Source organism: Haliotis rufescens, unplaced genomic scaffold (assembly GCF_023055435.1).
Source record: "Haliotis rufescens isolate VD_foot unplaced genomic scaffold, xgHalRufe1.0.p SCAF_8, whole genome shotgun sequence".
Lineage (NCBI taxonomy): Eukaryota > Metazoa > Mollusca > Gastropoda > Lepetellida > Haliotidae > Haliotis > Haliotis rufescens.
Window position 1 is genome coordinate 33,642,617 of NW_025964372.1, and position 16,011 is coordinate 33,658,627.

The 16,011-nt window shown below is 40.1% G+C and overlaps 1 protein-coding gene across 1 annotated transcript; it reads left to right on the top strand.

The window, feature by feature from the left end:
- Positions 1 to 4,135: 4,135 nt before the first annotated feature.
- Positions 4,136 to 5,077, top strand: LOC125377009 (lysine-rich arabinogalactan protein 19-like). Its single transcript, XM_048389789.1, has one exon. It carries the CDS (start codon positions 4,136 to 4,138, stop codon positions 5,075 to 5,077), a length of 942 nt encoding a protein of 313 aa, XP_048245746.1.
- The last annotated feature ends 10,934 nt before the right edge of the window (positions 5,078 to 16,011 follow it).

Here is a 16,011-nt window from a genome sequence, read left to right on the forward strand (position 1 = left end):
GGTCCAAAGTATATGTACTGGAAAACATTGATTGTCTATATTATCTGTACTAGAAAACATTGACGGTCCAAACTATCTGTACAAGAACACATTGACAGTCCATATTATCTGTACAAGAACACATTGACGGTCCATATTATCTGTACTAGAAAACATTGACGGTCTATATTATCTGTACTGGAAAACATTGACGGTCTGAAATTAACTGTACTGGAAAACATTGACTGTCCAAACTATCTGTACAAGAACACATTGACAGTCCATATTATCTGTACTAGAAAACATTGACAGTCCATACTATCTGCACAAGAACACATTGTGGGTCCAAAGTATATGTACTGGAAAACATTGATTGTCTATATTATCTGTACTAGAAAACATTGACGGTCCAAACTATCTGTACAAGAACACATTGACGGTCCATATTATCTGTACTAGAAAACATTGACGGTCCATAGTATGCGTACTGGAAAACATTGACGGTCCAAGTTATCTGTACAAGAACACATTGACGGTCCACATTATCTGTACTAGAACACATTGACGGTCCACATTATCTGTACTAGAAAACATTGACGGTCCAAACTATCTGTACAAGAACACATTGACGGTCCACATTATCTGTACTAGAAAACATTGACGGTCCATAGTATCTGTACTAGAAAACATTGACGGTCTATATTATCTGTACTAGAAAACATTGACGGTCTATATTATCTGAACTGGAAAACATTGACGTCCAAACTATCTGTACAAGAACACATTGACGGTCCATATTATCTGTACTCGAAAACATTGATGGTCTATATTATCTGTACTGGAAAACACTGACGGTCTATATTATCTGTACTGGAAAATATTGACGGTCTATAATAACTGTACTTGAAAACATTGATGGTCTATATCATCTGTACTGGAAAACATTGACGGTCCAAACTATCTGTACAAGAACACATTGACGGTCCATATTATCTGTACTAGAAAACATTGACGGTCTATATCATCTGTACTAGAAAACATTGATGGTCTATATTATCTGTACAAGAAAACATTGACGGTCTATATTATCTGTACAAGAAAACATTGACAGTCCATACTATCTGCACAAGAACACATTGTGGGTCCATTGTATATGTACTGGAAAACATTGATGGTCTATATTATCTGTACTGGAAAACATTGACGGTCCATAGTATCTGTACTGGAAAACATTGACGGTCCATATTATCTGTACAAGAACACATTGACGGTCCATAGTATCTGTACTAGAACACATTGACAGTCCATAGTATCTGTACTAGAACACATTGACGGTCCATAGTATCTGTACAAGAACACATTGACGGTCCATAGTATCTGTAGTAGAACACATTGACGGTCCATAGTATCTGTACAAGAACACATTGACGGTCCATAGTATCTGTACTAGGAAACATTGACGGTCCATAGTATCTGTACTGGAAAACTTTGACTGTCCGTATTAACAAAATCCCAGAGATTCAGACAATTTTAATTGTCACTGTCACACACATTGGTTCTGTATGCTTTTATAAACAACTACTATGATAGTGCTCTCGTCATAAAACACTGTACGTTGTGATTTACTGTGGATTGCGAGTTGATTGTGACATGAAAGTTTGTAATTTACCGAGGTGATGCTTTGCGATGGATACGAATTACACAGATATAATAACCCCGCATTAGCACGTTTGAGAGGCACGTCACGTTTACCAACTGAGCCCGGCTTTCGACGTATACGATATGCACTGAGTGGGCTTACCAGAGCTGCTTCTACCGAGTCCCTCCTTCAATGCTTGATTTTAACACAAAAGGTAAGCATCAGTTTCTTTTTGTTGGATATTACAGATTTGTAAATGGTAATAAAAGCTTACAGAATTCGTTCTAGCACACGCAAACGCCTGGGGATAAGCGACAACTATTAGGAAGATACGAGTTGATCCTCGTCTCTGCCTCGTTCAGTCATGGGCGCCATCATCCAAACACATTATCATCAAATCTAAACTTAACCAACCATAGAATTAGACCTCGACTCATTGAAAGCAGTTCACTGATGTAAGCTCACGGTACAGGTGTAGCAGGGCGTGGTGTCACACCAAACAGTTGACATCTTCACCGCCTGCTGACGAAGTCTTAACTTTATTGGTCTTGTTAACCTTTTCAATTAGATAGATCAATAATTTATTCGTACAAAACTGTTAGGCACTAGGCCAATAGTATACAGCATTTAGGAAGCGGTTTTATACAACATAAACTTATTTCTAACTGACATCGCATGATACATATATATTGACAAATTGCGTATAACATCAAGTTTAACTGAAGATATTAAAGTGACAAATTTGTGGATACTTGGATTCACAAAAAGCAGTCTTTTTAAGTATATACTTCTTAGATTATCACATGTGTGGAATATTAACAGGAAGTGATATCCATCTTCAATAAGATCTAGATTACACTGATTACAAAGTCTTAATTGTCTACATATATATAATTTTATCAATATCTCTAGTGATCTTTTCGCGATTCCGAGCCTTGCGCATTACCATTGTCACCACCTGGTTTAGTGGCTTCCTTCCATCAACGTGAAAGGATTACCCACAACCAATTTCCTCTAATAATAAACTGTTACCTTTGGTATCCCTTGCAATACTCATTATGGTCATTGGGCAAATGTTAACATCACAAACCCTAACGAGATTCTGTGTATATGGTCACACCCGGTGATTGTGAAGATCTCAAATTCTATCAAAGTCAGACAACATGGCTGTTCATATTCATTACCAATCTTCTCTTAGAATTAGTGATACATATTAGAATCCCACACAAAACTTTCTCTTATTAACTCTTACAAAATACAAAACAGAAAGTGAGGAGTGGGGAAATGGAACATATCCCTACGTGAAAAAATACGACAGTAGTAGTGGTGACAACTCTATCAAAATTGTACTATCTAAAGCATAAATTTGGCGTACGAAAAGCGTAATATTTGCAATCACCTGGAATGACTCATGTTGGCAAAACTTAAAACGAATATGTCCGCAATCCACAAACAATGACTTCATTAATGGCGAACATTTACCAACCCGCGACAATCGTGTCAACTCGGTGTTCCCCAGCAATATACCCGCATCTAAATTCACTACTGTTCTACTGTCGGCTAGTGGTAACCTCCCAAAACCCCTACATCCCATTTCCCCTACAGCTTAAGACAACAAAGTTCACGGTCCATGGCACTGCTAATCCCTAGTCTATTACCTATTTCATACAATGGAACAACCCAAGAAACACGAATAGATTGAGATAAATATTAAATTACGATTACGATATTATTAAAATTTCATAATACATTATAATAAAATGTTCATTTTTCAAAATTCATAATACATTATAATAAAATGTTCATTTTTCAAAATTCATAATACATTATAATAAAATGTTCATTTTTCAAAATTCATAATACATTATAACAAAATAATAGTGTACGCAAGTCAGTCTCTCGACGTTCTTAGTGTGAAGATAACGATCAAATAGGACTTGGGGCTTTCCTCTCTGTGACATAACAAACTCAACATAGCGAAGCCCAGACATGTTGATGTCATGTTAGTCAGTTTCAAGTATCTATATACTAAACCTAGTCATCTCAACTCATTTCTACTACCTCTACTCCAGACCTTAATCTCTCCTTTAGGTGAGTTCATAATACCAGACAGGTAAATGCCGCGTGTTGTTTTAACTAATTGTAGGGGAACTGGGTTGTAGGGGAAATGGGATGTAGGGGTTTTGGGAGATAACCCGGCTAGTCCCAATAGCTAGACTGGACCCTCGTGGAATGGGCCATGCCATAAAAGTCCAGCAACCGAACACTAATTAAGACGGTCCGACCTTGTATTTATGGTCTGGTGAACACAGGTCAATGGCTCCTCTTTAACTCAAGATCTCACTGTTTTGTTTTATCTATCAGACTCGTTAAGTGCACTTCAAGCCATCAGTGGCAGAAACTTAACCTCCAGGCCAAACACAGTCAACAATATTCTATACGAATATACAAAACTATCGGACCAAAGGCAACAGGTGGAGCTGTGTTGGATCCCCTCTCACATAGATATTCATGGAAATGACAAAGCAGACTCGCTACCCACGCTCAACTATGAGAGACATCGCTCTGTCGCTACCGAGGGAGTTAGTTGCCATCCTGGAGCCCTTGCTGGCTTTCAGGGTTGGGGACTACTCCCTCAGGACTTCCTACAAGTCCAACTCCTCCACCCTCTCCATCTCCTTTGACTTAGGTCAAAGGAAACGGCCTCTGGTCAAAGCTCCGGCCAAGACCAAGCCTAAGGAGAAAACCACCCCGGCCCCTATCCCTGCTGCACCACGCCCGGTACAGAAGGCTAGGCCGCCCAAAGTGAAGAAGGCTCCACCAGTCGCCGCCATGGAGATCCAGGAGAGCCTACCCACCACCCCTCCGCCCCCAACAGCAGCATTGGAACTCGCTCCCCTCGAATCCAGAGGGGAGGAGCCCTTTCGCACGCCTGTAGGGACAGGACACGGAACGAAGAAGAGAAAGAGGAAAAGTATCTCCTCCCCTGACTCCCCCCCCCCCCCCCCCCCATCACCACCTACAAGCAAGACCACGGAAACACAGACCGCCGTAACACCAGGCCCCTCCCTCAACACCAGCCAAGTCCAAACCGACCCGGTTCCGGAACCAGTTGTTGAGAAAGACGTCCGTGTCGACCTTGCCCAGAAGGCCAGCCTCATCCTGGAGCAGCACAAGGTCCACCCTAACCCCTGCTACCAGCATGAGAGCGGCAAGGTATACCCCAGCAACCGCCCACGCCCACCCATGGTGCTGGTGCAGTACTGGGGAGAAGAGAGATTTGAACATGAAATCCACAGCTACCAGGATCTCTCGGATTTCCTTGTCGACTGCGATCTTGAAGTCAGCCCCCTCTTCATCACCAACGCCGCCGCCCGCCTCACCACCGCACTGTTCCAAGCTCTCCCTCCAGGGGAGCTTGACCTAGCCAGGAGGCTCCTGGCTGGGGAGAAACAGTAAGCTCCAGCTTCCACCACCACACCAGCTCGCCAGCCGACGCCGTGCCTTCCCACGCCTGACCCCCTCCCCCCCCCCCCCCCCCCCCCCCAACCAAGCCCAACTTTTCCATATTATTATTATTCTCTTATCACCCCCTCCCTCCCAGCCAAAACCCACCCCCCTAGATCATCATTTTAGGTTTACCTAATTTTCATTTTTTTGGGTCGCACTTCTTTATTTATTCATTATGCTTTTTTCCCCCAATAGTATAGTGTGCGAGATACGCTAAAGTGTAATTTATTACACGCGGAAAGCGCACGTTAAATCTCTGAATGAACGAACGAACGAAGCAGAAAGATGGCAAGCCCAATTGGACGCAAGTAAGATAGGCAGATGGCTATACAAAATTAAACCCAAGGTCCAACAAAAGCCAAACTCATGCTCAAATGAAAGGAAAATTGAAATTGCTATCTCACGCCTCAGACTCGGTCACAAATAGCACTATGACAAGGTTTGTTCATCTTGCAATCAGGCTGAAACCATTGCTCGGGTGCTACTAGAATGTCAAGACCACGCCCCAGCCCGGGCTAGGTTAAAACAAGAATTGCAGCTAGATCCGCTATCTGTCATAGATCTCCTAAAGCCAAGAGATGCAACAGCGAAGGCCAAACTAACTCTATTTCTGAGAGATGGACACTGTCAGCTACTCGAACGTATATAAACAGAGCAGCCAAGGATAAAAATGAAATCATATCAATATAAGAAAATAGAAATCATATCAATACAAAAACAGAAATTATGTGAATACCAAACTCACAATATATATGTGTACCCTACTCACACACAGGAGTCCCAAAGAGGGACAGGTCAGCCGAAATTGCTTAGGCAGAAGGCGACCTCTTAAACACTTAATGCAACAACATTGCTGAAGATACTTTGATTCAAACTCGACTAAATGAGCAAAACTATGCGTTTCTGGACAATTGAGATCTGCCTGGATATGCACGTTTCGTTTTATTATTCTGCAATTCATTTTTTAGTATTACCCGCTGGCCCGGCCCGACTTTTCTTGGCCCGACTTTCAGGCAATCCCTAATTGGCCAAATTGGTGTCACATATACACTGACGGATCTTCAGACCCGATCTCCAACCACACAGGCTTCGGAGTCCATACCACACAACCAGTTATATCCACACAATCTTACCGACTCCCTAACAACCAATCTATATTCACGGCCGAACTTATGGGCATGGCCTCAGCCCTGCATAACCAACAATCTAAAAACAACAATAAAATCCTAATTCTCACCGACTCCCTTAGTGGACTACAAGCCCTCCAAAACAAAAATACCAAAAAACGACCTAAATTAATAAACCAAATACTTAAAAGCTCCAACGACCTAACAAAAGCAGGCAAACAAATAACCTTCTTGTGGATCCCCGCCCACGTAGGAATTTACGGCAACGAAAGCGCCGATAAAGCAGCTAAATTATCTCTCAAAATACCAGAAATAAGCCTAAACCTACCCACCTCAAAATCAGAAATTAAAAGTGTAAACAAACAAAAAATAACCAAATAATGACATAATCAATATCAAAACTCAAATAGCCAAATAAAAAAGTGCGTAGAAAACCACTAGCCAAACCTAAAATCCTACACCCCTCTAAAAAAATTGACAGATTAATTACAAAACTCCAAACAGGACACACGAACCTAAATAACCACCTAAAAAAACTTAAAAGACACACCACAGGCAACTGCCCCCACTGCAAACAACCCGAAACCACAGAACACGCACTCATCCACTGCAACCACTACCAAACACACAGAACCACACTACAAACCACCCTCAATCTAAATAAGGTTCCTACTCTAGATGAAATACTAAACCCTCAAAATAAACTGGAAAACTTCAAGGCCCTAGGCGTATTCCTAATCAAAACAGACCTCATTAAGCGCATCTAAAAACTCATTAATCTACCAATCCAAAGTCCAATAAACATACAAACACCCACCTCACCCGGCTCCCTTAGTTCCCTCCTCCACCCACCTCGGCATTTATCCCAAATTTAAAAATTCCAAAAATTCAATATAAGCAACCCCTAAAAGCCCCCACTTGGGTTGCACACATCACTTTCACCCTTTTCGGAATACAATAAATGGTCCGGCCAGGCCCGTGTGCGAAATACGCTACAGTCGGAAAGCGCACGTTACATCTCCTATATCAGCCAGTCAGTCAGGCAATCCCTGATGCAAGCTCGTTGTTGAATGGAATTACTCCTGTGCACTCGATATTTCGATGGGCGTTACTCGTTCTCTACGCGAACCCGTTGCCGCGCCTCCAAATATCTCGTGATACACTCGTAGTTCCATTCCACAACTAAATGTCTAACTGGAAACTTGCACGGCTCTGAGCTGAATGACGAACATTAACCTACGCCTACTTCCTTGAAGGCGCTAGATTTATTGAAAGTCAGGAGGGGCAACAAACAACCCTTCTCTACTTGTATGGATCACTGATCCGCTCTGAACTAAACTCGGATTTGGGATATTTGGATTATCATTAAAGGTATGTTTTATTTTGTATCTTTGCTGGTTCCGGGATTCATGATACTAATTTTCCTGTCGCGCAATCTGTTAAACCTAGCAACTGTCAATGTTCTTGGTAATATTATGCAGCACAATGCAATATGCAATACATTTGAAACTTCGCGCTCGGTTCATAATTAAAATAAGCGGTATCTAATCTACAGTCGGACTACATACACTTTCAAACCACAGTAGGTTTATCTCCTAATTCGTTTATTGTCTGAACGTAGTACATAAACACTTTGAGAGAATTTAAGAGCATGATCAAAACGACGTCAAAAACGAAACCTATGTGTTGAAGAAGCATGTGAGATTCATTTTGGTCCAGCGGTTTCTGAGGAGATGTTTTTCCAAATGCGAGGAAATGAGTTATGACAGAATCTAAGAGCATGGTCAAAGTGCACAGGTCAAGTAGAGGTCAAAATATAGCGAAAAAGGGAAAAAAGTAACACATGTGTTGAGTCCCCCTACTAACAACACATGTACCAACTATACACAAAGAAAAAAGTTCAGCACACCCCTAATCCGGCACCATGTCAAATGGCAAAAATCTGTTTTTAGAGATACCCGAGGGTAGCATGCTGCACGGGTCTACCATGCATGGCACGTGAGCTTTCATCACGCATGACTGATTACACCATCTCGAGAAAACATAATTCTTCCCGTAATTATATTTTTATGACTGTTACAAAAATTCTGACCAAACAATAATGAAATATATTAGGGTGTGCTTAACTTTTTTCTTTGTGTATATCATGACATGTTGAACAAACATGACCGAGTAATGGCCATATATAGCTTTTTTAATACGGCCTCAATATTGAATATCGGATTAAACAAATTGGGGCGGCATCATTGTTGATAAGAAGTACATCTGTGTGACGTTTAAGCTTCATTGTTCAGCGTTTTCTCATCAGAAGATGTTAACGACGGACCACCCCACCGTCGTAACCATGCTCACCTCTTTGCGAACACCTGATATCATCGCCAGATGATAGTGATTCACGAACACCTGCTCATGATATAGTCAGAATCGAACAATCGACTCTGCTTTCAGCAGAGATTTCTTATCATTATGGAAACGGTTCTGTTGCTTTTATTCACCCTCGAAGGAGTTTGAAGTAGCGTAAAATAAGTTTTTATCGTAGTACATGAATACTTGTTTTTAATATTCGGCTTCACCTTCTGACAATCGCACAAACAGAGAGAGGGTGTAAATCTTGCTTGGATACCATGCAGATAGCAGAGGTGCCATAAGTCCCCATGGTCGCTAGTATGATGGCTCGCCCGGTCTTTTGTTGTACTGTCAAATACTTACCTTTTCTGCTACAAATTTGTCCATAAAATCGTCGATAATCTAGTTATTATACTGTGCACCGTCGACGTGTTTCAGATATCGTTGGTGTATAAATTGTGCTAGTCACGATGTGGCTGAAATACTTACTCACTCATCAGACGGAAAGAAGGTTATTCGTGTTTATATTGAACACCCTTATTACCAATAACAGTTGAAATGGGCTGATATCTCACTAAATGCTAACATCATGCCAAAAGTCAGGAATATATGTGATAGTGTCAATCCATAGTTACTCTCCTTACGTACTTTAACAGCAGACATAATGTCGTAACAATTGGCATATCGAGTCTTGAGATAATTTCGATCATCTTACAATGAAATAAAGACTTAGTCAGAAGAGAAATAGCGATGGTTGTCTGGAAGCTTTAATTCTTTAAACATTGAAAGCTTTGGAAATGGGATTCCTCCAGACAGGTACTGTATTAACAACTGTTGTTTATTAAACGGAGAATGCTTTATGAAAATCATTGACTACTAATTTCTTCTCTCGTTCTCCAATTTAATTCATTTCCATTTCGTACAGTTCTTCGAAACTGTAAAGAAGAACGTAAACATGATCACAAGGTAATGTGACTGTTACCCTGTGAGAAATGTCACATCTATCCCTCATTTGATGAGGATCTATCCCATCTATCCCTCATTTGATGTTTTCTCCAGTCTGTTCAGTCTATTCCAGTATCCTTATCCTCAACTAGTTGTTAGAAACAGAAAAAACAATTGCATTCTCCTTTAATCTCATCCTCCATGCATGCACAACGTAAAACATATGCTTAGTGAGATCTGTATGTAATCCATACAAAAAGTTAATGACCATTCATTGAAATGGGTGTGGGTAATTGTCCCACTATTGTGGGGAAATGTCTGTTTGGGGAGGTATCCGACTCAATGATACATTGTGAAAGACAAAGGCATTGAATTAAAAAAATCGTTCGTTCATTTCATGGAGTAACAAATAGGCAGCAACATAATGAAATATCGAAGTCTTTGCGTGGGATCGTACCATCCCTTAAACGAAACACACTGTTTTGTAATGCTATCATTTCCAAGTGTGATATGCTATTATCGTTTGAATGAATCTGAAGGTTACCGTGTGAAAAGGTGTTGAGATATTTTACCTGGTCAAACGTATGTAAATTTATCATCACGTACAACGATCTATGTGTGAATATTCATACATTTTGATGTTGATCGCCATCGTCCGAACACATATTATAGGCAGGGACAGATTACCAGGGGAATAGCAACCACAAGTTATATAGGGTTATCCTATGTGATAATAACGACATACAGCTGTTACATTAGTAATTGGTGCATAATATGTAATTAGGATCCCCCCAAAAGAAGGGTAATTTCCGTTTTGAGCACATGAATACGTTTGCTCTGTACTTAGGATCAGGTAACTGTACATTAACATTTTCTTTACGACCACGCACACATAGAAAATGGATTATGAAGTAGCAAGTGTTAGCGTCCATATAAAAAGAATTGCTTTATATCACTGTCTATCACTCTCAAATATAGCCAGACCGCCTCCGTGGTCTAGTGGTAGAGCGTCTGCCCGGAGATCGGAAGGTCCGGGATTCGATCCCCGACCGTGTCATACCAAAAGACGTTAAAAGATGGTACTTGTTGTTACCCTGTCTGGCGCTCGGCATTAAGGGGCTAAAACAAGGACTGGTCGGCTCGGAGTCAGTATACTGTGTCTATTCATGTTAAACTGCGGCATGGTATCTCAGTGAGCTAGCACTATAAATCGGCAATAGTCCGGACTAGTACAAGCAGCCACACAAACACACACACGTACATGCACGTCGCTATATAAGTGCAATTATCTTGGACGCGACGTTAAACCCCATTTCACCTCACCTCACTCTCAAATATGGCCAAACCTCCATAACCGGAGTGATTGTGAAAACTGTTTCACCTAACTTATTTGTTAAAATGACACGACTGAAAACAAGGAGTGAACCGATATACTGTAATAACCTGGGTAACTATTTTCCGGTTTAACCGAATCAAAGTACCCTTGTATACACAACACATAAATGTAACCGTGTTAAGATGATGTGTCATTGCGTAATAAGTACGATGTTCAAGACAAAGTACATATACTTAAAAGTAGACAGGTGTTGGTGATGATAACGATAAAGAGATGGATAAACGCAAGTTAGTATTATTTCCGTTATTGTAGTCAATATATTATTTCCTTTATTATGGTTAATAGCACATTATAAAGTGCCATATTTTAAACAGATGAGAATAATGTTGGTGTAGAAACAGAGTAGCAATTAACACTATAACTGTGATTCAACCGCGTTACTTAATACAACCCCAAAAAGGCATCGTTTTAGGTTTATTCATTATTTCATTATATCAATAATTCATTTATTCATACCAAAGAATGAATTTACTTCACAAATTTGATGTTATCATGTCATGAAATATTTATTGGTATCGCAAATGTGTACATATCAATACAAGCATTTATTATATCAACTAATGTATTTTATCATATAACAAATTTGTAATATTCTAAATATCAAAAGTACTTTTTGATATCACAAATTGTGAGAACTACATTCGCTAATGTGTTTTATCAATGTGTTCCAGCATATCAGTAGATAGATATATTTATTTGCACTTCTTCTCCACTCGGAGAATGTTTGTTACTCAACGTTAAATGCATTTTCAGGGGATCCTTGTCGACAAAATGAAGCAATAATGACCACAAAAATTGTTCCTGATGGAATGATGTCTATAGCCTTTGTCTCCTTGACCTTAGACCAATTTTCGATAGTTCGTGTCGACAGGTTGGTTGGTTTGTTTGGTTAGTTTGTTGTTTAACGCCGCATTCAGCAATATTCCAGCTTTATGGCGGCGGTCTGTAAATAATCGAGTGATCCAGTGATTAATATCATAAGCATCGATCCACGCAATTGGGATTGATGAAATCCATCAAGCCAGTCGGCGAGCCTGACCACCATATCCCGTAAGTCGCCTCTTACGACAAGCATGGGCTGCCGAAGACCTATAATTCGACCCCGGAACTTCACGGTTCGTCGACAGGTAGAATATCGTATTATTTGCACACACATTCATACTTTAAAAAATGATGTCTCTTCATGTATGTAAGGGCAAACGTCTTTCTCTATATTAAATCAGTTTTCCTACTGACTCTTCTTGGCATGTGGAACATAAGCTTTAGGATTACAGATGTATATTGTTATCATTATATTTTAATGCGATTTCAACATTACTGTTCTTACTTACTACATATTTTACATGAGACGTTTTATATTTAAATGCCACCACAAATTAAAATCAAACTGTAAAACATCGGCAAGCATGGAGCGTAAAGACCAATTCTACTCCAGATCTTCACGGGTCCGTTAATTGAAAGACGAGATTCAAACGACAGGGTAATATAATCACAACACCGCCCGGGAACTATTATTCTCGTTTTGAACTTCCGGTTTACGTTCGTTTTCGAGGTACAGGGATCAGAATGTTTCGAATCTAGAAGCAGAGTGGTTAATTAGAAAAACAAAACCCTGAACATATTTAGGTTTTGTATAAAAAAGTTTGCTGGATATGTTAGATGCAATAAGTGTGAAATAAACAGAAATCGTCCCCTCGAATTCTTTTTGTTGTGTTTATCTTTGAAGCAGGTTCCCCTTTATAGAATATACGAGAGCACAATATTATTAACCAGATACTCTACATTAGAATATAACCCCGCCCACCTCTTCCACTAGCATAGTATATAAAATGCAGGGCAAAAGAAAGTATACACCTGAAAATTGAGTTTGCCTAAAACATTACAAACGTTATCAAAACATTACTTGCACAGCCAAAAAAGTGTAGGTTTCCGTTATCCGGAAACCTTCCGGAAACCTTCCGGATACCTTCCCACTTTGGTTCCGGCCCGGATACCTTCCGGAAACCTTCCAAAAAGATGTAAAAATTTGGGGGATGCATTTTGTTCACTTAAGTGTGAAACGTATAAAAATGATCTGGAAAATACCAAGAAATTTGAAGGTTGCTGAAGGTATCTGGAAGGTTTCCGGATAACGGAAACCTACACTTTTTTTGCTGTGTAGGCTCAACACAGTCGCCGAAACTCTGCAAAGGTAAGGTCCAAAACACAACTATCATACCCGTGTCAAATACATCACTATCGAATAATCATTTCTTGTTTGTTTCAATTCAGACACCATTAAGCGTGGGTGTATGCTTTCTTCTGCCCGACAGTTTAGATAAGCCAATTGCTTCACTGCTCTTGCACCATCATCTCACATAAACCAGGAGAGGCGGTAACGGCATTGTTTGTCATACTCCAATATCCCCAGAACGCCATAGATCCAACAAATTCTACATATTTGCATATCACATGGCCTCAGAGAATGTGTCTGTCATAGAAAGAAAAAATATTGGAAAAAACGCTGCCCATCTATTTTCAGTATGCTTAATTTTGTATATTTAAGAGATGGATTTGCACGAGGAGGCAGCCACCCGGCCTAAAGATGTCCCTACAACGTGTGACGTTAGCGACAACAATCATTCCAACCATGGAGAAAACGAGATTGAAAGGGGAAACTGGGGCTCACAAGTGCAGTACCTTTTGACAGTAGTTGGTTATTGTGTTGGCCTTTCAAATGTATTGCGTTTTCCATATCTCTGCAATACAAACGGTGGAGGTATGCATTAAAAAAAAATACAGTAAAGTACGTTTATAACGAAGGGACTACTGATTTTAGTTCGTTATAACCGTAGTTCGTTATAAGCATGAGTTCGTTATAAGCGTGTTCGTTATAACCGTAGTTTACTGTATGCTTGTAGGTAATGTTCTGAGAATTTTAACCGAATGAGCTATGAACATGTCAGTGGAATCAGCCTTATGTTGAAATATCCTCGGAATACATGCTTTCTGGAGTGTTCATACCCTTGCATGTGTTGGTTACAGGTGCCCCCGGTGGGGCAGAATATGCTCACCTTTCGCGAACACCTGGTGTCATCACTATTTGATAGTGATTCATGAACACGTATTTGTGATGTAGTTGGAACCGTACAATGGACTTTTTCTGAGATTTATCATGATTATTGAAAGGGTTATCATCGCTAGTATGTTTAGCTAGTATTTATATAACATTTCCCACTCGTTGGAAATACAATTAGTTCAAAGATTGGTTGATATGTTGGGTTAACCTGATCACTGGGGTTTTGAAACTTTGCGGTACGGCTAAAACAAAGTCGTTTACGTGAAAGCTCATTAAAATCGCTGTGTGTGATGTGTAACATACAATCGGATATTATATTACGATTATATTTTTTACTTCGATCATCAAACGTCGCTTCATAGATGGCAAATATCAAAACACACAGACGTTGGTGGTAAATTTCCAGTTGTCAAAACTATTTTGAGGATGTGATATTCAGAAATGCTTCAGAAATGTTCAGGAATATTCTTGAGAACAGAAATATGTATTTGGTGCAGATACATTCCCTGAATAAAGATCAATAAATTCTAAATTGTCTTACCTATGGTGACATCTAGATCCTAAGTTAGATAGAAATGAATTCAACGGGTATACGTATAATGAGAATTGTGTCTAAAAATACGTTTTGGCATAGCGAGCTTCCATTTGATACCTACATTCAGTAATGACCTTGTGACCTTGAGCATTGAAGGTTTGTTTTGGTTGTTGTTTTACGCCGGACTCAGCATTATTCCAGCTATATGACGGCGGTCTGTAAATCATCGAGACCAGACAATCCAGTGATTGATATCATGCGCATCGAGCCACGCAACTGGGCTGGATGACATGAATCGACCAAGTCAGCGAGCCTGACCACCCGATCCCGTAAGTCGCCTCTTACGACAAGCATAGTCGCCTTTTACGGCAAGCATGGGTTGCTGAAGACCTATTCTACCCCGGATCTTCGCGGGTTGAACATTGAAAGCAATTTAATTTGATACCACTTTCCACCAAGATGCAAAGTTTCGGGAAAATCAAGGCACGGTATATCACTATAAAAGCATGTGTGTTTGTTGTTTAACGTCCCACTTTGCAATATTCAAACTATATGAAATGACGGTAGCATGTAAATAATCGAGTATGGACCAGACAATCCTGTGGTCGATATTGTAAGCAACGATCTACGCCGTCGCGGTTTGAGGACACGTTTTCAGCCACGTGACCGAGCCTGGCTACCCGATCCATTTGGTCGCCTCTTACGACCAGCGTAGATTGCCAAGGACTCACTATAGCCCGAAATTCACACGGAGCATGTGTTCCAAGGAAATTAAAAATATGTGAGTGAGTGAATGAGTGGGTGGGAGGGTGTCTGTCTGTCTGCCCACGTCACACATTACAACCATCCGATCATTACGAGTGAGCTTTTAAGACAAAGATCGGGAACATAAAACATTCTGAACTGGAACCCCTCGGAAGCCGAAATACCATGATGTCAACTCCGATTATTTTTCTGCAGGTGCCTTTCTTATACCTTACATCACGTGTCTGTTACTGTGCGGCTTGCCCCTGTTCTTTCTGGAAGTTGTTATAGGACAATTCCACGGCAAAGGTGCAGTTCATGTGTGGAGTGTATGCCCCTTGATGAAAGGTAGGCTTCTTCTGACAGTATGACAATATACGTACATTATTGGCAAGCCCTCGTTATTCGATCCACATTTATTTGCAAAGTCAATGATGGTGTTCTCACTAAAGATAATTGTGTGCGTTACTAAAATTCCTCGGATTCTTTGTTTCAGTAGGCATATTTGATTGTATGCATTGTGTCAATTCCAAATTTGAAACAATATGTTAAGTTGTTAACCAAGAAATTTGTACGTAAAATAATTTCGCGTGAAACCAACTAGCAATTAACAAATGGTAATTAATCCAAAATTGTATTACAAAATTAACAAGGTTAAAACGTCAAAACATTTTACTGCACAACAATTACAATGGCAGTACACAATAGAATGGTAGTACACTATTCAATGGC

Excerpts from the sequence above, each read along its gene's own strand:
- LOC125377009 (XM_048389789.1), top strand. The coding sequence starts at position 4,136 with ATGACAAAGCAGACTCGCTACCCACGCTCAACTATGAGAGACATCGCT.